The 22,947-nt window shown below is 33.9% G+C and overlaps 1 protein-coding gene across 50 annotated transcripts in view; it reads left to right on the plus strand.

Moving 5' to 3' along the window:
* The window catches only part of LOC149780568 (uncharacterized), a 57,673-nt gene that overhangs the window by 7,199 nt on the left and 27,527 nt on the right, over positions 1 to 22,947 (plus strand). For 42 of the 50 annotated variants that reach the window (XM_089937631.1, XM_089937634.1, XM_089937638.1 and 39 more), the window contains exons 3-11: positions 4,596 to 4,816; positions 10,124 to 10,168; positions 11,319 to 11,339; positions 11,946 to 12,065; positions 13,847 to 13,996; positions 16,048 to 16,098; positions 17,068 to 17,184; positions 19,879 to 19,965; positions 22,033 to 22,110. In XM_089937631.1, coding sequence (XP_089793757.1) covers positions 4,596 to 4,816; positions 10,124 to 10,168; positions 11,319 to 11,339; positions 11,946 to 12,065; positions 13,847 to 13,996; positions 16,048 to 16,098; positions 17,068 to 17,184; positions 19,879 to 19,965; positions 22,033 to 22,110 — 890 coding nt within the window. The remainder of the gene's footprint in view (positions 1 to 4,595; positions 4,817 to 10,123; positions 10,169 to 11,318; positions 11,340 to 11,945; positions 12,066 to 13,846; positions 13,997 to 16,047; positions 16,099 to 17,067; positions 17,185 to 19,878; positions 19,966 to 22,032; positions 22,111 to 22,947) is intronic. The other 8 variants (XM_089937636.1, XM_089937644.1, XM_089937635.1 and 5 more) reach the window with 8 other exon arrangements.

Raw genomic sequence — 22,947 nt, forward strand, 5'->3', positions numbered from 1 at the left:
ATAAAACGGTCTCCCAGCTAATAGAACTTTATCCAACCACAACATATTTAAGAAGGAAATATGTGATGAAAATCCGACTCAAAAAGAAAGTTGCTTACATCTTCTGTACAGCCTTCCAAATCAAATGCTGCAAATATCCGGTCACAAATACATTACAGTAAATATGGGAATTTCTGCATCCAGTAATCCTCCTTTCACATGAATATCGCAACAATGTAATGTTTAGTTGTGAAAGAGACATTTTAGGGTAAACATGGATCGTGTATTGTATGCCTATTGTAACCGTTACTGTTTACCGTATCAAATAATGTGACATCACACGCACTGGACAATCTTTGTTGAAAACTGACTTTGTAAAATGCTGTTTATTCGGATGGACGCTTGTTCTTTGATCTATAGTTTGCAAAAAGGTATAATCTACATTTGTTTGGGACTATTTGTAACGCAAAACAAATGAATGGTGCATCGTTTGTCAGAATTAAAGAAATTATTCATTTGTCTTTCTATCTAAATAATTTAGATTGAAATAAATAAAAACTATGAGATAAAATAATCTCAAATGGGTAATGATTTAATTATAAATTTATGAAACTTTCTTTTTCTTCTTTAAAGGTGCAGGAATAACAAAATTTAAAAGTGCAAATATTTCATTGATGGTTGACACGCTGACGAATTTTTTTTTATCAACACCCGTCGGGGCCCTAGGTGGTCGAGTGTTCTAGAGCGCTTGCCTTTTCCAGTCACTGCCATCTCACCTGCCCACATGGGATCGAGTCTTGGGCTCGACCAATGTGGGTAGGTGAGAAAGCTTGCCCGTAGCATCATTTGGGTCAGCGTTTCTTACCGGGCTTTCCCTGGTTCTTCCTCCACTAATTATATTATACTGGACGTCATGTATAGCCAACAGTGTGCTGAAAATGGCGTTAAATCATCGACAACATCGACACCTATCACTTTCTTCTTCTCACATCCAGTTGGGAAGGAAGCGTCACTGCGATTACTTTCGAGTCACTTTGAAAGAGTCGACCGCTCCGGTGAACTAGTCTCCTCGCATGCGGGAGGTCGCGGGTTGTAACTTCTGACCGAGTCATATCAAAGACTTATAAAAATGGTACTAACAGCTGCCTCGCTAGGCGTTCAGCATTAGGAGGCCCGTGTTTGGACTGGTCGGCCTGGTGTCAGGATAACGTGACTCAGTGGGACATGATGCTACATGTCTGCGGCTTTATGCCCCAGTGCAAGATATCACTATAATATCGATATGACTGAAACATTGTTAATGCTACGTGAACAATCCAAATCACACACACACACACACACACACACACACACACACACACACTTTGAAAGAGTCGAGGTACTTCGATTTGTATCTGAAAAACACGAGAATGCTCAGACTTTGCGTGCCTACACTGTATCTGCATAGGTAATTTACAGGATATTAGTCTGTGGAAAATACAGTAAAAACTACTCTCTCTTGCGGATCGTGTAAATCAAGCGGATGAATTGTGTTGTCCAAGGACATCCCATGGTAGTCAGAAAGTAATGTTCGGAGCCTTAGAATTTCAGTCGCAAGTCCGGCACGATAACTAATGAATGACCGCATCACTGGTCAAGTTGATTAATTAAGGAGTTATGTTACATATATATGGTGATCGACGATAATAATAATAATAATAATAACAACAACAACAACAACACAATAATAATAATAATGCTAATAATAATAATAATAATAATAATAATAATAATAATAATAATAATAATAATAATAATTATTATTATTATTATTATTATTGTTATTATTATTATTATTATTAAGATGATAATAGTGGTCCATGATATATATCCATACATCATGCAGTACAAAAATATGTTGAAGTGCGTAACAGCGTATCCACTGGAAGTAACATACACGAAAGTAACCATTATTGCATTTTGCGAATCGGGTGAGTTACAAGTATTTACTACACAGAAATCAAACAAACGAAGTTAAGGGTAACCCTAAAATTTGGACGGAGCACGTTTTGTGATATCTAATCTTGAAGGTTTTATAGCAAACATGATAAATCAGTCATCAGAATTTTACTATTATCATTGTGTATAAAATATCTAAAATTTTCAAAAGTTGGATTTTTATATACAAAGGTGGGTAAATATTTTCTTCGTATTTCTCCATATAGCGTACAAGCAATAATAAACTTGAATTCATTTTCGATGTTAGCGTAACAAATTTGACACAATCTTTCCACATCGCAAATACTTTCATATCTTCCCATATTACCTCTGATTGGCAAGTTCCCCACTCTAAGCGTAGTGATTATATAACAAAGATGGCTATCTTCCAACACTTCAAGATATATTTGACAATCAAATTTTACTCCAATGACCTATAGAAGTTCAATCTTTCTATCGACTTAATCTCATCCTGCAGCTTTTGACAACACATATCTTCACATCTCTGGCTGAACAATCTAGTTTCATCAAGCACGCCCTGAGTACACCAAACATTGCCAAATCCAAATGTAAATATAAGCTTTTTCAACATTGTTAGCCCAGCAATCACCCCCCCCCCCCAACTGTAAATCATAGTATGTCTTCCGGCATTTTGAGAATTCTTAGCTAATATTTCAAAATACGTTTGTATCTTATACAATGCATAGCAATTCTTCCTAATTCGTTATATCCGAATGCATTTGGAGTAGTCATAGATGTACCAAGGATATATTTACAAAATGTCAAATGAGTTATTTTCAATATCATTGGCATCATACAAAATCAACACAACCTTGGCGTACGCCCAAAGGGCAATTAAACACATCGGTAATAAGACTGTTGGACTTAACACGTGCTTTTATATCAATATAAATTGCCTTAATGATTCTTAACATTTTTCCACTAATATTTTCACTAACTAGCTTTTGGTGCAGTAAATGTCTCTCTATCCTATCAAAGGCCTTTTCATGGTCAATACATACTGCATAGAATCTACCCTACGTTGTCTTAAATAATAATAATAATAATAATAATAATAATAATAATAATAATACATTTAATAATGATAATAATTAAAGAAGCAACGACGATTACGAGACAAATTGTAACAGAAACGGAACAGACAAATAATCAATAATATTTTTGTTGTGTGATGTCACATAGGAAAATAAGGAAGTGATCTTGAGTTTGACATTAATAGTGTGGGAACATTTACTTGAATGTGTTGTTGTTCTTTGGTGTAAAATACAGTTTGACAACAGAGTGAATGTTTTCTGAAAAACAGGTCATAATGGTTCCTAATGATGATAAAATAAATACAAAGGGATGCGTTTTTACATTTTTGTGTGGTGTTAGATTATCAGTTAAGGCACAGTACAATTATGTTGACACATATGTGAAACTATTCACACAGAATATTGTATTAGATCGACACAGCAATGTATCTATCCTTATGGAGTAGTATATATTCAGTTAAGCACATCATTTCTTCATCAAATCACTTGATTGCATGTGTAAGCGGGGTGTGGGGGAGAGAGAGTTTTGCGTTGTGTGGAAATAAGAGAACATAAGATTCAGAGTATCTGTCTTTTTGTATGTCATTTTTTTTTTTTTTTTTTTTGGGGCACCAGACAGATGCCCCCCCTTTCCTAATTACATAAATTATTTATGTGTTTTTGTATTCCCCCAGATATGTTGTAATGTATTATTTCATCGTTTTTGTAACGTGAATTTAGGAGTTAGGGTATTTATTCAATCCCTAGTGTATCTATAGAGGAGTATCTCCGAGAGTGATTTAGATTATCCTCTCGGTTAAACTTCCTCTTTTTCGTTTTCTCTGTGACCTTGCTAGGGTCTCCTACATCCCATGTTTGTTATATGTTTGTGCTATGGGTTATGTATGCTATAATGTGTTTTTGTTGGGATAGTTTGTTGGATCAAATTCTTGTAGTGCATAAGTTTTCCTATTATATTCCGTATTCATATACAACGGAAATTCTTTTTATACGTTTTGAATTTAGAAGAACGGTGATATCCCCTTATTTTTTGAATCTTATTGATTCTTATGTATGTGTTAAATCACCTTTCTTAATAAGATTAGGCTGAGCTCCATGAAGGGTTCACATTTTTTTTAATTATTATGCTTCTCCCACATGGAACAGGTCTATCTTTTAATTAGAAATATCTCAAAATTGGTTCAATCGTAGAGAGAAAAAAAAAACAAAAAAAAAAAAAACAAAAAACAAAAAAAAAATTATATAAAATTTTTTTTTTTTTTCCCTAATATTGATTTGAGTTGCAAACCAAAATTCTGATTTTATACATTTCCTTTTTTTAAATTTTAGATTAGTTTTAAATTTAAATTTAAGTTTAAATACATGTATGTCATGTGCCATACTTAACTGGTTTTCTCCCTGTTTACATCGTTTGATCATTATCTTCATATTATACACGGATTTAAAGGTTACATGAAAGCGATAAAATGATCTAACATTTAAATCTCGAAGTTACAGAAAGGTAAGTACACGGGGAGAATGCGTATAATGACATTTATGACTGACAGTATTATATATCTCTTTGTATTTAATTACCCTCAACAGATGTCCAACATATTCCGACCTTCCTCCAAGCTGCTCCCTCGTAAAGGCTCCTGGCGAGTGCTGCGCGAAGCCCCAATGTAACTTCCACCCTAGTGGACAAACCACCTTCAGCGGGGCAGGGACGGGGACAGGGACAGGAACAGGAACAGGGACAGGGTCAGGGACAGGGACATGGACAGGAACAGGAACAGGGACAGGAACAGGGACAGGGACAGGGACAGGTAAGTATCATACGGCAGAAATGCATCTTTCGATGTAGAAGCATACACAAGTTGTCATATGTTGTTGTTGTTGTCATGTTGGCTTTAACGCCATTTCTCAGCGCAAAAGAAAGTCTATACATGACGGCCAGTATAACTAGTGGAGGAAGAAACCTGGTAGACTCCGGTAAGAATCACCGACCTACTGGAAGCTATTTTTCTCACATACCCACATTGGCCGAGCCCGAGACTCAAACCCACGCGGACGTACGTGAGATGTTAGTGATCGATAAAGGCGCCGCGCGCTTTAGACATCTTGGCCACCAGAGTCCCCATAAATAAACAAACAAATCGGGGCAGTTTACTATTTTTATCACGAGTAATATCAATCATGTTCAGCGGATTTTGCATAAAACTGAACGGAGACTTTATTTCACAAACATCTTATTACATTCAAATTAAGAAACAAAATACTTTGCGGAAATTTGTTGAGCCATATGAACACATGACAACGCTGTAAAATCGATAAGTCCATAAGGTTGAAATCTAAAGCAGCATTATTTTATTTTGTCTGTAATGAATAATGTGAATATAATGAAGAACGATAATACCAACACGCAATTCAGAGTATTATCTTAATTCCTTGTCAGTGGATTTATTTTTGTTTAAATGGGTCAATGATTAAACAAATATACCATATCCAGGTCTGATTGCAAAGCGAGAGCGTACTTCTTGTGTCAGATGACATCTTGTCTGAAAGGACAGGCAGCTTTACGGTATGTCGTAATTGATCTGGGCAACTTAAAATCATCTTTGATTGAGGCCATAATGACATTTAATAACCTTTTACGTGTGTAATTAATGTCATTTAGCAGCTGAAAGGTTGAAATGCATTTTGTCTTTCTTTTAACTGATTTCATGAAACCTGCCGTAAACAGGTCTCAATTTACAAGTTTACTTTTATGTAAGGTTTGAGTTTTATGTGGATATTGTCCAGTAATGAATTGTAAATTTCTTCTCATTATGCGGAGTCCGTAAAGAAATCAAACAATCAATTGAGGAATGAATAAATAGGTTGATAAACCGTGAATGTTTTTATAGTATTCGAGATGAAAATGGATTTTTTTTACAAAATGTGTATAATTATATCAAGATTGGTTCTTTATTTGTATTTTAAAATGCTTAAATTGAAATTTACTTTTTTAATTGAGCATAATAAAACTAAAATTCAAATTCATAACTTTTCAACTTAGTTTTAAGAACAATGACAGGGACATCATTGATGCTATCGTTTTATATCTTTTAATAGCTTTTAAATTGATCCGATTTCATTGTTTTTAATAAAAGCAAAAATAAAACGTGACTCCGTCTCTTGGACGAAGGGAGACAACTCAAAAAAGTTTGTTAAAGTTAACAATTTTGATGTATAACATTGGTTAAACAGTTCGATAATCCATTTTGTATACATCAAAAGAATGCATATATATTTGTATGAAATACAGAAGTTTTAAATACACAGTCTTGGAAACTAAGAGATGGTTATAAAAGGACCCACTTTAACTGATTAACAATGGACTGCTTCATAATTATATTTCGAGATGGTTGCGCCACATTTGAGGTTACTTGCAATGCGCCTCAGATGTACAGTTTGGTTACTTCATTAAACCAGATTATTCTGGACGAACTTCTACTGTGCATTATATTCTCGTAACCTCTCACAAGCGTAGCATTGCTGTTTATAATAATGTTTTCACGATTATACGGGAAGGGTACCAGCTATGAGGTTATACGATATAATTCTAGACTTTTTTTGACGGGCTTAAGTCGTTTTATGAACCAGTAAACCTCATATTATTTTTACGTGATGATTATGTTTCAAAAAACTTCATTTTTATCAAAGTAAATGTATATATTGTTTTCTTATGTGCTTTACAAAAGAATAAATTGCAATTAAATTTTCTGCTGCAAAAAGCTAAAGTCTTAATGTTTTGCATCACCCAAAAGTCAATGACGCCATGATCATGAAGAGTGACGATGTGATATACAGAGAATCTCAAATGGGTAATGATTTAATACTTAATTTCTGAAACGAGTTGAATAATGTGTAGCTTGTGCGAGCCTTGTCGGGCAAAAGATGGACATTATTCAACGAGTTTCATAAATTTAATATTAAATCCTTACTCATTTGAGATTCTGTTTATCACAATTTTTATTTTAGTTTAGGGAGAAAGAAGAAGAAATAATTTTGATCATTCTAACTCAGACGTTTCATTTCTTGCGGGTAAAACGTAGTCCTAGACGCTAGATAAATTAATGATGCGCAGTTCTATACCCTGTAACATTTAAAAGTACATCTTTTGTTTTACAAATTATAACTGAAAGAGCAACTGTCCCGCCAATAAATATAACATTTGACATAGACAACACGATTTTTCAACACAGGACGTACCATGAAAATTTCATGTTATGCCACACAGTTTGACTCGGGTTAGGTTAGATGAGCCGTATCTTTCGATTTCAGCGAAAGTGTTTACAATGTTTCCACCTGAAGTTTCACTACTAATCATTCTATTCGTTGGATATTCATGTGAAAGAATGACTACTTGATGCCGAAATTCCAGATTTACTGTAATGTATTTGTGACCACATATTTACATTTTCTGATTAAGAACAGTAGTAGACAAAGTCAAATTTTACTTAGAGTCGGAATAACATCATATAATAAGAAACATTATCGTGTTGGAGATATTTTACGCGTGAAAATGCTGTAGTTGGATCACTTTCTGTCAGTTGTTGGACCGGTTTATGTGCACATTCTTCTGGGAAGAGAGGTGAGTTTAATTATACTTTTAAGTTAACATTCAGAGGATGGATTCCATATTACATGTATCCCCGCCCTCTCGCCCTCTTTCCATTGACCAATACGCTTAGTTTTATTTATAATGAGCCCATGTGGGGTACATTGACAATATTCCGACAGAAGTGACCTTTTTGCGCAAGGACAATTGAGCAATCGATTCGAAAAATGGCCGACAAAGCATTACTACTAATAGTGGCAACAAAAAGTTTCAGAAGGCGGGGATAAGGAAAATTCCCGCGATCGAAGCCAGTCAGTAAAAAGACTACTGTGCAAGGATTTAATGGGTTTATTTGAACCCATCAGAATCACATAAAGCGATATGTTCGTAAGTTGTCATATCAAGCATATTAAACTGCACACACTCTATATAATGTGTACCGACTATGTGATAAATGCAGATATAAATCCTCAGTACTTTAGTTTTAGAGCAGTAATTTGTCACTTTGGGGCTTATGCACGCCTATTTTTAAATCCTTAGTGTTATACTGTAGAACAAAAGCTATACTCGTTACAAATAAAACTAAGGGTATCGGTCAATGGATAGAGGGCTTGCGGGTAAGGGGACATGCAACTTCGACCCGACCCTATGCCAAGCTTGGTTTAAATGTTAGCTTAAACGAATAATCAAAACTCACCTCAGTCTAGAAACGAAATTGCCACATTCCAGTCTCCAAACTGACAAGATCTTATCCAACCACATAATTTTTACGTGGTAAAAGAGCTCCAAAGAGCTAATGTTTCTTATTATGTGACACAATTCTGACTCTAAATATACGTTGTCTATTTATACTGTACAATTCCAAATCAAATAATGCACGAATGCATCACATCAAATCTACATTCAGTAATCGTACGCTCACATGAGTATCCAACAACCGGAATGCTTAGTAATAGAGTTAACACAATTTGCGTGGAAACATTGTAAACATTCTCTTGGAAATTGATGTGTATGGTATGAATTACCTAAATAGAGTCCACTTTGTGATATCACACATGCATTTCAATGTTGTCTGATGATGTTGTGTGTTTAAAATGCTTGTTGATTTGGAAGGACAGTTGCTGATTCAGATAATATTTGTAAACAGGATACTTTTAGATATTACTGTTTATAGAACTGCTGATTACTAAGTCAGCTAGCGTCTGGGACTATTTTTAGGCGTAACAAATGAGCTAATGGGAAACAAAATATTCCTTCTTTCTCTCTAAACTATTCCCATTAAAATAAAAACTATCTGACAAACATCACCAAATGGGTAATACATTAAATTTATAAAACTCGTTCAATAATGTCAAGATTTTCCTATCCTTGGCAAGCAAAAGCTGAACATAATTTAACGAGTTTCCTGAAATCAATATTAGATCATTATTCATTTGATATTCTGTATTTCTCACCCATGCGACAAAGTAGCTACCTCATTTGCTAACCTTACTTTTGTTTTCTCAGTCCGGTCGTCTTAGTTATGATGTCCACGCGCTAGGAATTACTGTTTAAAAAGCAACACAAAAACCGTTATTATCTTCTGTTGTTAGTGATGGGGTTGTTACAAAATCAAACAAACACAGCAACGACAACAACAATAACATATATAGATAACCGGGGTGGGGTGGGGGGCAGTATCTAGTGGCTTTTCCGCGAAAATTTAATGAAAGGATGTTAAGCCATTACAACATAAACGCGTATTTATATAGTATTAAATGTAAATTTGACCGACCGCGCCTAACCATCGTTAAGCAAACGGCAGAGGTCGAAAACATTATATTACTGTTCACTCGTAGCTAGTAGTGAGACTGTTCAACGACTCAGTTGAATTTCGAATACACAACAATTAAATGACTTCGTTAATTCAAGTATAGGATATACCGTCAGCTGTAAGTCAGTCGCTGTTGCTTATTGGAAATCCAGATAGGACGAAGACTGGTGTTAAGCCGGGACAAATTTGAATGACAACGTAATGAAACATGGAGTTTTCAGCTTGTCAAACTCTGAGGAGGCTTGGTTGACAGATGTCCATACACAGATGGACCGACATCGATATAGAGTTCCCTTGACACTCTACTTTTCACTCTTCTATGTCCATTCTTCATGAAATCTGTAATGATACTCAATCGTTTAAAAAAATTGATCTTATAGAATTGCTATGTAAATGTTTTGGTTCCTACTCTGTTATAGTGTCACCGCTAGAGACAGTTAAAACGAATCGTTCAGTAACCTCTGTAAAATATATGACCTTCGTGATTATTCTGTGCCATTTAACATGTTGTATTAAAGAAAATTGGTTGCAACCCCGCACCCACCAAACGAAGTAACAAACTACTGCTCTTTCCAAGTTATTCCGAAAAGATTATTGTTAGTCATGTATGTAGAATGTCTAAGTTATTCATAATCAGATCTCTCTCTCTCTTTCTTTCTCTCTCTCCTTGCGTGAAAAAAAAAACTGCGTAGTAAACATACGATATGTCCATTGCAGGAACAGGAACAGGTGAACCGTTCACACTGACATTTGGTAGCTCAGGTAAGCTTCGACATTTAGCCAGTTAAATCTATCACTCAGTTTTGCGCATGCTGAAAAGTAAAATATACTACAGTAAAATAAAACAGATATTACTCATCCAACTTAAAAGGTGAGATATTGCAAAGAAGAATACATCAGAATGAAAATATAACTTCAATAGAGTGTCTGAAAAACAAAGCAAAACTTTGAACCTAACAATCTTCAATTGGTTGAATTGTGAAAACATTTAGTAGTATTGAACGAAATTGAAGCTGTGATACATATCAGGTTTTTAAAAACAATCATTTGATATGGATTGCGAAACATGTGCCTTTATTTGCAAGGAAGCTTGCATTACATAAACATTTATTATGAAAACTCGTGTTCATTTATTTTCTTTTCATCTTACTGAAGAATAATAGGAAAATGCATCCACAATTATAAAATAAAATATTATAAAATAAAATGTGTTACTCTCTCTGCCTTTTTTTTGTTAATCTGTCCTCAAAATAGCTGCCCTGAAATAAATTGTCAATGTAACAGGTCTTACGATAAACTGCCATTTTAGCAGGGCCTGTAAAATGTTTTCTAATTAATGCGAGTAAAGTTTATATTTCGGAAGTGTTTTCATAGAAACGTCGATAAATTATTACGTACATGTAATTTCGAAATCCCCCTAATTGGACTTTGTATTAGTTCTCTACCAATGACTCTTACAAGAAAATTCTGATGATTTTTAATAATTCTAAAGGTAATTATCACTTAGGGTCAACAGCGTTAGAATCATCTTCGCTAGCCAAGGGTCTTCTTTCAACTTCGTTACCTGGGCTTATTTAGGTCAGTCATATAGCGGAGCAGTAGACACCGTTTCATCTAGCTAAATATGCCGAGGACTGATGTGGAAAGAATCGGATCGATGACCTTTGGCTAGAGAATACACGTTAGAATTAGACCGTGTAATGAGATGTGTGGTTTGTTTGTAACGATAAACCTTGACCGCTTCGAATTTTAACTGCCTGTCTTTTATATCTTCTTGCTACATAAACTCCTTCTGTACATCCTGTATTCTGCAAGTAAATGCAAGTAAATATGTAACACTCAGAAGAAACAATTGCTTGTATTCGATTACGTTCAACTGTTGATGTTCGCTTTTGTTTCCTATTATGAACAGGGTCTGCATCCGGTACTTCAGGTAACCAACAAAAACCTCAACCTGTTACAATATGTGTCTTTCTATTCGCTAATCTCTTTCGTTGGCATAAAGGTTTTTCTGTCTGTCTTTTTACTTACATACCTCTCTTTCATTCTGATAACGGCCAGTGTTCCTACTTGTCCGATGAGCTCATTTCCCGTTAGTTTAATGTTTTTTTCTGTCGGTCTATTTGCCTATGACTATTTCATTTTTACAGGTGACGACATACTTCGTCATCTTGTCAAGGAAGATAAATGTACCAGTGATATAATGTGGCATATGGGAAATATAATTATCTACAATTAAATGCTAATCTTTCGAAGCAAAGATTTTCTTTATTAATATGCATACCATCGATTAGTTCCGTCGTTTGTACATAATTAATCAAGCACAAAATTAACTGATGATTATTGCCACATTTGATTGACGTATTGATCAGCTTGATTGTTCTTCAAAGCACTTGTCCAGGCCTTATTTATCTACCACAGTTTCATAATACATTAGTTGTTGCGTTCATTCTATAATTAGTCTGTCGGAATATAGATGGAGGTGAAAATATCATTCAAACATTGTAACAAGTAGCACGTTTCTTTATGATTTAACCAGGTTCCTGCATCGATAAGGTTCCCAACTGCAAAGATTACGGAACTGCTATTTGCAGTGACCAATCGTATGCTAAATGGGTCGAGGATCATTGCTGTTTATATTGCTATACGTTTGTACATGGTAAGATTTTATATACTCTTTTAATGTCCAGCAACGACTTGTATCATCAAGAAATTTCATGTATATACACTGCAATTGTAGCCCAATATTGTAAAATAAGAGATCTCTCTACAACCGGAACAGATATTGCCGTTCTTGATATGTGAGATTTTTAAGGCACTCAAACAACTAAATCGTAAAATCTTGCAATTTTGAAAAATATTTTCAAACAACAGTCTTTTTTCATATCCATAAAATGGAGTACAATTTTAAGAATCTTGTCATCAGATGCGCATAACACAGCAGCTCTTATCTCTTGCTCTCACATGTTGATATAAATGCCTCCTGTTGATAAATGCCAGTTGTTTTCAATGAACTCGGATGACTATTATTTGGAAGCTTTTCTAAATTAAGCTGCCATCGGTTTATATGAAGACTTCAAAAGCTGACTTCCTTTTAATTTATTTGAGGCTGACTTGGTAAAATAACGTTTAATTTCTGAAGGATACAAGTCAGAAGATCAAAGAGGCACAGCCTTAAATCGACATTTTAAAATATCGCGTACACTTATAGCACTTGTCAACATCAGCGATGTTCAGAAAAAAAAATGTTGGAGACTTGTCTGCACACACACAAGTCTACCAAATTATTTGAATCGCACCATATGTGGTCACATGAGATGAACCATTAGTATACAATATGAGCACATCCGTTACACTGAAGATTTTTTTCCGAAATACACTTGTATAATTAAAATGAAATTTTCCAACTCTTCTTTTCCTTTGCCACGCCGTGTTAGGTACAACGAGATATCGATACGCTGGTTTACTAGTAACGTCTGATAAAAGTGAAACACCAGTTTATGGATTTAGACAACGAATTGTCTTAATAGTTAGGCATTGAATGCAAATGAAAACAATTACAGAGTTTCCAACATCTCAAAGAAAAATGGTTGCGCTTATGGAGTTTGAACTTGAGCCAAACATCATGCCTCTGTAAATATATGCATCTTACGGGGCATAACAGTCTTGAAAACCAAGCAACTTAGGCTCGCTCTCTGCTCCAGTTTTAATTCACGTAGACCAGACTACATCTTTCTTTTCAATTTTGACCTGCATTCACGTAGACTCCCCTTTTTAAAGCAGCAAAAACCTAGCATACACGTTTACATTTGACAGGTTCTGCTAGTTAAAAAGTTCTGTATTTGCATGATTTGTCGAAGTTCAGTTAAGAGGTGGCTTAAACATGACCTCTAATAGGATGTTCTCAAATCTGGTGACCATGAGCAATAGATATTAAAGAGCGGATATTAATTAGGTTGGCAAACGATAACATAGAAACAAATCTAAAGATCTGAAACTTATAGGTTATTTTAAAATATATTTTATACACAGTCCAACTCCTTTAGAATGAAAGATAGAATTCAGTAATTCCAATATTGGACGCAGATCAGGTCATGCTGGAACCTATAATTTGTAGGACTACATTTGCTTGTAGAAAACATGCTCTGATGGCAGGGTAACTAAAATGGGTGACGAAAAATGGAAGTTTTCAGTTATATCACTGTGATTTTGCTTTTATTTCAATCACGGTGCACATAATAAAGTTTTTTTTCACTTTATTTGGTTTAAAGTTATAAAAATAAATGACAAATTTTAATTATGCTGAAAACATATTTGTGTGGAATCATTGTTTTTAAAAAGAATCCGTAGATATTATTGCTATTTGGTGCAAGTTTAGTGACCAATAATTATGATTTCATTTTTAAAACAACATTTCTTTATGAACTGGAACTATAACAGGTGGAGGAGCCGGAACTATAACAGGTGGAGGAACCGGAACCGGAACTTCGACAGGTGGAGGAACAGGAACTATAACAAGTGGAGGAACCGGAACTTCGACAGGTGTAGGAACAGGAACTATAACAGGTGGAGGAACCGGAACTGGCACTGGCACGTTTAAATCATTTATTTTGAAATTTATAATTTAATATTTTAGAGTATTAAAAAGTTCTTTTTAACTGCCATGTAATTAATAGAAATGAAAAATATCTAATACGGCTTTGAGCCCAAGATGAGTTTTAAGGTACATTTCAAACAATTTTTAAATTATGACGAATCCTATTTGTCGTATTTTCAGATTTTGTTTTAATGAAGAAACGTTTACATTTAAACCTAAATCGGATGACATTACGAACTAAGATTGTATGTGTGAGCATTGCAATTTATATAGCAAATAATAATATTTTCAAATGGAAATAATTTTGGTCAAAGAGAGAGTATATAGGAAATGAACATGACAAAGTACTGTGCAGCAAGTCTGAAATACCGGCCAGGGGCTTTTGAATTCTAGCGATACATTCCTCAAGCAGACCCACAAATATATGAAACATACTCGTCAGGATAATCCCCACATACCAAAATACAAATGAATTATCCGAATCATCATGTGAGAATAAGAGATTCAAGACATATCACAAACATATAATATGCTCAAATTAAACGTTTTCTACATCACAGTAATGGGCAACAATACAGTGTGTATTAACACTATTGTGATGGCATGCAAAATATAAATTAGTGTGTGTGTCTTATACATTCTAATACATTTAAACAAATTGTGTGTATTGCTCCTCTATGTAAAGGTTCAAATCTGAATTTTGCATACTCAAGTAATCCACTATTTCTTGGTTCTTCCCCAACAGCAGTATAATCTCTCAATTTATAACACATATTTCACAACAAAAGCATATGATACTTATACAAAGTCTTTGGAATGGTCGATCATTTATAGTAAAATTCAGAAATGTTGTAGAACTAGTTGTCCCTGTGAAATGAATATTGATAAGGCAACCAAGACAGCAGTAATAATTGTATTGAGGTGTTTTTTCAATGCATTTTGAATTAGTTGGATGCAACAGGTTCTTAATATTGTATTAGGTTTTCGAGATTGTGAAAAGATGTTTCCGCAAGGGTAAAAATAATTTTTGGTTGCTTTTTATTTTTACTGAAGGTGAAGTATATCACGAAATCATCAAGATGCATCGTATTTTCATATAATTATATTGTAGTGTCACCATGTATGATACAATCAATCCTATACAATGTTTACCACAGCGAGACAAATTTGGGGTTAAGTTACGAATATAATAGTTTAGGTACGCTGTGGTGCATTAATTGTTCTGACACCATGCTCTTATCTCATTAAACTGCTTACTCGTAATCGTAAGCTAAAGTTGGAGATTTAAGAACAAGCTCTTGGTTGGAACTCTGTTCTTGGCCAATGAAATCGATGTGATTCGAGACCTTGGAATTTAGATGTACATGATGTTCAATGGCACGTAAGTGTCTCTGGTTTCATGGCTAAACTATTTACAAGGTAAAACAATGTGCTGACACTTTGCGCTTTCATTGTAATACATATGATGTTACTGGTCAGAGTTACAAAAATCCTTATAGAATCTGCAAATCATATGTGAATGAATACATTTTTATACTTATTAGTTATACAATAATGTGATTGCATGAGTTTTAAAAGAAATAGGCTTACGTTCTTAACAGTTGAGGAAGGGTTCGTAAATTTACCCAGAGAATGGACCAGTGTTCTCAAAATAATTGAATAGGTAAATTTAATGCAAATGTCACACCTATAGCGAATGACGTTCTAGTTACGATTCTAAATGTTAGAAGGAAAACGTCCAGTTCATAAATACCATTGTCTCGTATGATAGTGTCTAGTGTCTTGTATTATAGTGTCTAGTGTCTTCGTATTATAATGTCTAGTGCACATCATCAGAACAATCACAACAGAGGATCAACAAGTTTTGAAAATTTATTGACTTTGAACATTTAAAATCAAAATATGCTTTTTCAAGTCATTCTGAAACATTATTGTTTGTCATTATTGTTTTCATATAGGTAAACAGTATAATTCATACATATTCAGATTTATCTATCTTTGCTTGAAAACATTGCACATGAAATACATATTATGTTTCTTGAAGGATCAGGTAATCCATTCACATTGACTTCCGGTGGTGGCTCAAGTGGTACAGGTAAGCCTCAGCATGTTTTCACTGAACTAGATCATTTAGTTTTGAATACGCTAAGACAATGTAAAACATACAAAAAGGAAAATACATCGATTTTGAAAATAAAAATAAAATAGTTTTTCTAAAATGAAAATAAAACAACGAGTCTCGGGATCTTTCAATTTGTTGCGTGTTTTTGAAGTTGTACTGAATTTAGTATGATAGCTAGTAAACATAAAAATAGTTTCATATTTCGTTGTAGAACACTTGTTTCACATCATGGGCATTGGATGCTTATAAAAGTATTTGACAGTGGGCGATCATTTCACACTAATTTTGAAGGGTTGTGGAGTTAATAGTCCTAATGAACTGAATAGAAGTAAAGCAACGAAGACAGCAGTAAAAATTGTATTGAGGTAATTTCTCAATACAGTTTGAATTAGCTAAATTCACTAAACTGTAAATATAATATTTTGTTTTGCCACACTGTGAAACGACTTTTCCACAAGCGTGCAAGGTTTTTTCGACTTAAAGAGATGACATATTACTTTATCATCAAGTTTTACATTCGAGAACTTTGGGTCGAATACGAGTGTCGTGAACTGTTGCATTGTGTGTTTATAAAATTATGTTGGATTGCCACCAAGTGTAATGTAATCAGTCCTACACGGTTTTTATCTCAGAAAGACAAATTATTGGTTGTCTTGTTATTTCGGTTAGGCTCCACGTTACACAGATAATCGACTAGTCTTCTAGAAATAACTGAATAGGTACATTTAATACAAAGGTGACACCAGTAGTAAATGCAGTTCTAGTTAGGAGTTTAAACCTTGGAAGAAAAAAGATTCAATTAATAAAAACCATTGTTTAATGAAATAGTGCCAAGTGCATATCGTTAGAATTATTTCCAAAGAGGATCTGCAAGTTTTGAAAACGACCGTTCTTTGAATATTTATGTCTGAATATGAATGGATTATGCTGATTTTTCCTCAGGTCCATGCACAGACAAAATACCAAACTGCAATGCATATGGCAAGGGTGTGTGCACCGATCCTACGTACTCCAAGTGGGTGACAGACAACTGTGGACTATATTGTGGAAAATGTGGTGGTAAGTGGGAAACACATTCTCTAATCTTATTAAATGCTTGAAAAAAAGATCAGAAAAACATAAATCTGTTGTCTATATCAACGTGGGACTCCAGGCATTATTAATTGCTTGAAAAGAAAGATCAGAGCGTTAATCTGTTGTCTATCTCGGTATGAGACTCCAAGCATTATGAATACATAGTAAGAACATTGAAAACTACCTTTTTGATTGTCTATAGGAATTTAATGAATTATGGTTCACATAAAGAACGCTGATTTATTGTTGTTGGTTGGATGTTTAGGGGAAAATTAAGTGATATTGCTCTTTGCATTTTCTTCCTAGAACGGAATTATGTTTGCCACCTTTCTGACTACTAATGGAAGCTTTCAAGGACACTTTTGTTCATCATTTTATCAATCAGTTAAAATTTGATAAATGAAAATCTCTTTTCTTTTAGACTTACCTTTATGATGCTTTCAGAGTACACTCCATGTTATTGGTTTTATCTATTATTAACAAAGTGCTAAGGAGTTGAACACTTGTATAATTTATACCTTTTAAAAATAAATTCCATTAAGAGCTAATCCCTGGCGTCATCTTTGCCATCTTCGTATATTTCCTTAAATATATTGGCAAGTAGTGATGTGCTGAGAAAGAGAATGGGAGTGTGTTTAAACTGTACAGAATTACAGGGTACTCTGGATCATAGTAGTTAACGGAAAGTTCTAAATTTCAAACCGAATATTGAAGTACGCAATTCATTATTTGAAAAGCAAGAAACAGGAAACGAAAAGTTCATGCTTTTTTCTTTAATGCATCTGCTTTTGTCGTGCAAATAAACAACATCAAAATGTAGCATATAACATTTTTTAAAATACTGTATGCAATTGTCCATTTCTTATTACGAAATATTATATTATATTATATTATTGTCCATTTCTTATTATGAAATATTATATTATACTTTACCCGTCTACTTGGAAGAAACTGTTTTATCACTGTTCCGTCCACGTGCTTTCTAAATCTTGGGAGCATTATGTCTATTCATTTCAGATTTAGAAAATATAATCCATAAACATATACTTTTGATATCGTTATAATTTTTCCTCTTAATCTAAGAACTAGTAGTCTATATATATATATATATATATATATATATATATATATATATATATATATATATATATATATATATATATATCCTCAAAATGAGCTTTTACAAAAATGATTATTTAAGATCGAATGTGTTAAAACTAATACAGCAATATTGCTGCAACAAATGTTGATTGGGATTGTTGTAGAGACTGTTTAAGTCGCATGTCAATAAAAATAAGAATATCAAAGTTAACGCATGTTTACGATTCTATGTCACGTTTGCTAAGTTGTTGTTTAAATTAAAAACCCCAGCTCCCACACTTTTTAATTTTTGTAATGAGTATTGTCCTCACACTGTACTTATTTGATATTAGCGTGTTTTTTTTATATAAAAAAGTAAACTTTGCTTAGCGTATGGAATTGCGTATTTCACAGTGTATTCTGTTGTAGAGACTTCAATGTAGAAACTTATCATTTATGACCACATGTCATAAAAGCAATTATATTAGCATATATTTCCTGAACTACATGTCGATATAGCAATTATAATAGCATATATGTAACTGAACTACACGTCCATAAGGCAGTTCTAATGGAATCTGTCCTGCACTCAATGTCGCTAAAGTAATTATAATCGTATGCTTGTCCTGAACTACATGTCGGTATAGCAATTATAATAGTATACATGTCCTGACCTACATGTCGGTATAGTAATTATAATAGTATACATGTCCTGACCTACATGTCGGTATAGTAATTATAATAGGATACATGTCCTGACCTACATGTCGGTATAGCAATTATAATAGTATACATGTCCTGACCTACATGTCGGTATAGTAATTATAATAGTATACATGTCCTGAACTACATGTCAGTATATAAGTTATAACAGCGTAAATGTCATGAGCTACAGAGATTCCGTTTATTGCTTTGTTCATATACTTTCTTGCCCTACATATATGGTATCGAAAGGAAATTATCACTAAGATGCAGAAAACGTACATTAAATGCTTTCCACGAAAAGGTGCAAATGGCGTTTTAATCACCTAGCAATAATGAAATTGAAGATGAAAATAAGAATCACACCCAGTGAAGTGCAACAAAAATGCTATGTGGAGGGGGTGTTTTCGTAATATTCGTAGCAATTAATTTAATTATCTCAGGTTGGGGTAGACGGGTTTATGAGAAAAGTGCGCTACGCATTTAATTTTGCTTTGAAAATTAAAAAACCTCTAACAAATACAGTAATAGCAAAATGGATGAACACACACACACACACACACACACACACACACACACACATTATCAGTTTGAAATTGAGAAAGGCTCAATTTGAGCTTTCATGATTATACGCACTACGTATAAAGAACTTGCCAGGATATACTCATTCCTTACTGATATGCTAATTTCCATACATGTACATTTTGTATCATGAACCTATGAAAAATCAACAGCCTACCTATAGTTAAAGAACATATTAAATGAAAGATTTGTTTGTTTGCAAATAGACTATACCTTTATAACTTAGCTTATTTGGTAATGGTGGGTGCAACTGAATTCACCAATGAAAAGTTGCATATAGTAGCATGCGATGTTTATTTTCGTCCTTCACGGCAGGAGGTACACTTACTGGAACAGGGATATACCAAGTTCCACAACCTGGAAATTCCGGTACTGGAATTGGAACCGGAACTGGAACTGGAGGTACACGCTTTACGAAACAAACACACCGGCTTAACATTATCGCAAATGTAAATGCCTGGTTGCCAGCCTTTTAGCTGCGCTTTTTCTGAGATGCGATACAGTTAAAAGAAACGATTGACTTGAGCTTGACTGCTTGTTGTTAATCAGTGCTTCGTTCTGAAAGCACATTTGCTTTGATAGATGATGGAGTCGGTGTCATAAAGAAACAACCATTCATGCATATGATAAATTAGAGAAACTAGAGATTTACTGAAATTGGAGAAGAAGAAAAATTGCAGCTGGTTGATGAGTGGTTCATAAAAAATATTCGCACCTGAGAGAAAAAGTAAAACTTGTTAACGAATAAGGTTTTTTTGTATCTGCTTTTTGCACTTTGTTTGGAAACAATTCTGCTTCCCTAGATAAGTTCCGATTACATAGGCGGGACTCATAATTGGGAAGAAGGCTTTGCGAAATATTTCAAAAGACTAAGAAATCAAGAATCGTTTAGTCGACGCTTATATTTTGAGACTTTTGGTATTTCAACATATCAAGTTTATCATTCTTTAAAAGGCAGTTTTCAATTAGTTTCAAAGTCTTTACCAGCTTAGTCCATCTCGTTGTCCGGTAAGTGATTTACCTTTAAATGATGAATGTGTTTTACCTTTAATTGATTAAAGTACTTTACCTTCAAATGACTAAAATGTTTCACCTTTAACTAATTAAAGTGCATTACCTTTAAATGATTAAACTCATTTACCTTTCAACGTTTATGCTCACCTATTTTATAACCCATCCCAATCTATTTGCTGAAGAAGCTTGGAAAGACGATCTGAAAAGCATGGAGAATAATGAATGAAATAAATATGGGGTTTTATAAAGACAACGCTTTACGTCTTGCGATCTGAACTTTTGTATGCTTTGCTACATTCTCATTTGACTGGAGAAAATTTAGCTTTCTTAATAATGAGATAGGTCAAAAATAGTTTAGGTGAGGTGTTAATTTTGAAGATGTTGATGATGTCTAGCAATATTTATAAGTTTTTTTTCTTGCCGATACGTAACTGAGAACTACTTAGATAACATAATCTTTAAGTCAGGCACACACACACACAGAGACAGAGACAGAGACATATATATATATATATATATATATATATATATATATATATATATATATATATATATGGGTAGAGCGTTTCATATGAAATGCATTTAAAAATGAACAAAATGTCGAGATCTCATTTTGTTTATTCCAATTCTCATTTATTATCAATATTTTGGAAATACGAACAGAAATTGCAATATGATTTCTTCATGTGGTTTGTTTTGCATATTTTCGCTTTTCACTTTCGGCACTGACATCTCTTCAGAGCTTGATTATGATTTTGAAAATATAATGTTTGTAAATACTTGCATATTCAGGACTAAAGGATTGCATTTAAAGAAAAAAATATTTATTTTCTTGTGCAATGGATGTGGTAGCAAAAGCAAATTACCAGAGAAACACAGAGACAGATGCATCCGCTGTTTTAGAGATTGTTCTTGAATTACATTCGAGTATAAATATGGCATGATTTCCCCAACCATTCTAAGATATATATAAAATAAAATAGGCATAAGCATCATATTTAAATCTTTACTGCCATGCTGATCGACATTAATTTGAAGGGATAGACTCACATTGTGGAAGAGGCAACTGCCTTTCTATAAAAAAAGAAATAGTCGTATTGTGATGAAAGTGAACACTGACAATTTTCAATCCATTCTGTCTTACTGCGAAATGTCACTTTCTGTCGATCAAAAATTGGTATATTTTCTTCTTTTATGCATGAATATATTAATTAATGTTCAGTATTTCTATTCTGATTTCTCACTCTGAAAGTCCAAGTTGTTTTTCTATGATAAGTAAATAAGCTCTTAAGTGTTATTATGTGAAATATGTTGGTTTCGTATCGTCTCCTTTGTTAATTGTATATTTTATATTCCTATACAAACATATAACGTACAGTGTAACAAAATACGACTATCAACAAGTATTATATGAATGTTTTCGTATTTAATACGCAATTTCGTCCTTCACGCTAGGCACAGTAACTGGAACCGGAACAGGGTTCTTAGTTCCACAACCTGGTACCGGTACCGGAATTGGAACGGGCACTGGTGGTATAAGTCATATCAATGTTAAGAATCTGGGTGCCTGAGCTTGCTTATAATGTGCTTTATATTATTGTGATAGGTATCTAACTTAAGATTTCCTACTGTAGTAATCCAATGTTTAATTTTTGGACACTGGTTGGATAAATCAAACGACTGTGTAGATTAGAAAATTCGCATATCTTGAGTGCGATATTAATACGGAGGAAACTTAGAACGTACATCAGCATAAAAACAGGAAATCAACCATGGTAAAGAGTGTCAATTTGAAATCCAGAATACATTTTTTAAATTCTACTAACGTTACTCAAAATGGTAGGTAATATGCGATTTTTGTGCTGTCTGCTTTTTTGAGCTTTCTTGAGTATAACGGTAATTCCTTTTCTAAAACCTTTACATTACAATGGTCACCTGGAAAGTCCGATACTGGAATGTGCACCGGAACTTGAGATACACGCTTTACAAACATACCAGCGTCACATTTTTGTAGATGTAAATGCCTGGTAGCCAGTCTTTTAACTGCGCATCTTCTGAGATGCGATGCGGTTAAAACAAACGATTGACTTGAGCTCGACTGCATGTTGTAAATCGGTGTTTGGTTTTGGAAACACAATTGCTTTGATAAATGACGTAAACGGTGCCATAAAGAAACAACCTATCAGGCATATGATATATTAGCGTAACTAGAGAATCTACTGAATTTGGAGGAGACATAAGACGGAGAAGATGTTTGATGTGTGTTTCATAAAATGTATTCGCACATGAGAAAAAGTCAAACTTGCAACCGAATAAGAATTTCTGTCCTTGTTTTTCGCACTTTGTTTGGAAATAATTCTTCTCTTCTGG

Source organism: Sinohyriopsis cumingii, chromosome 16 (genome assembly GCF_028554795.1).
Source record: "Sinohyriopsis cumingii isolate HCF-2022 chromosome 16, ASM2855479v2, whole genome shotgun sequence".
Classification (NCBI taxonomy): domain Eukaryota; kingdom Metazoa; phylum Mollusca; class Bivalvia; order Unionida; family Unionidae; genus Sinohyriopsis; species Sinohyriopsis cumingii.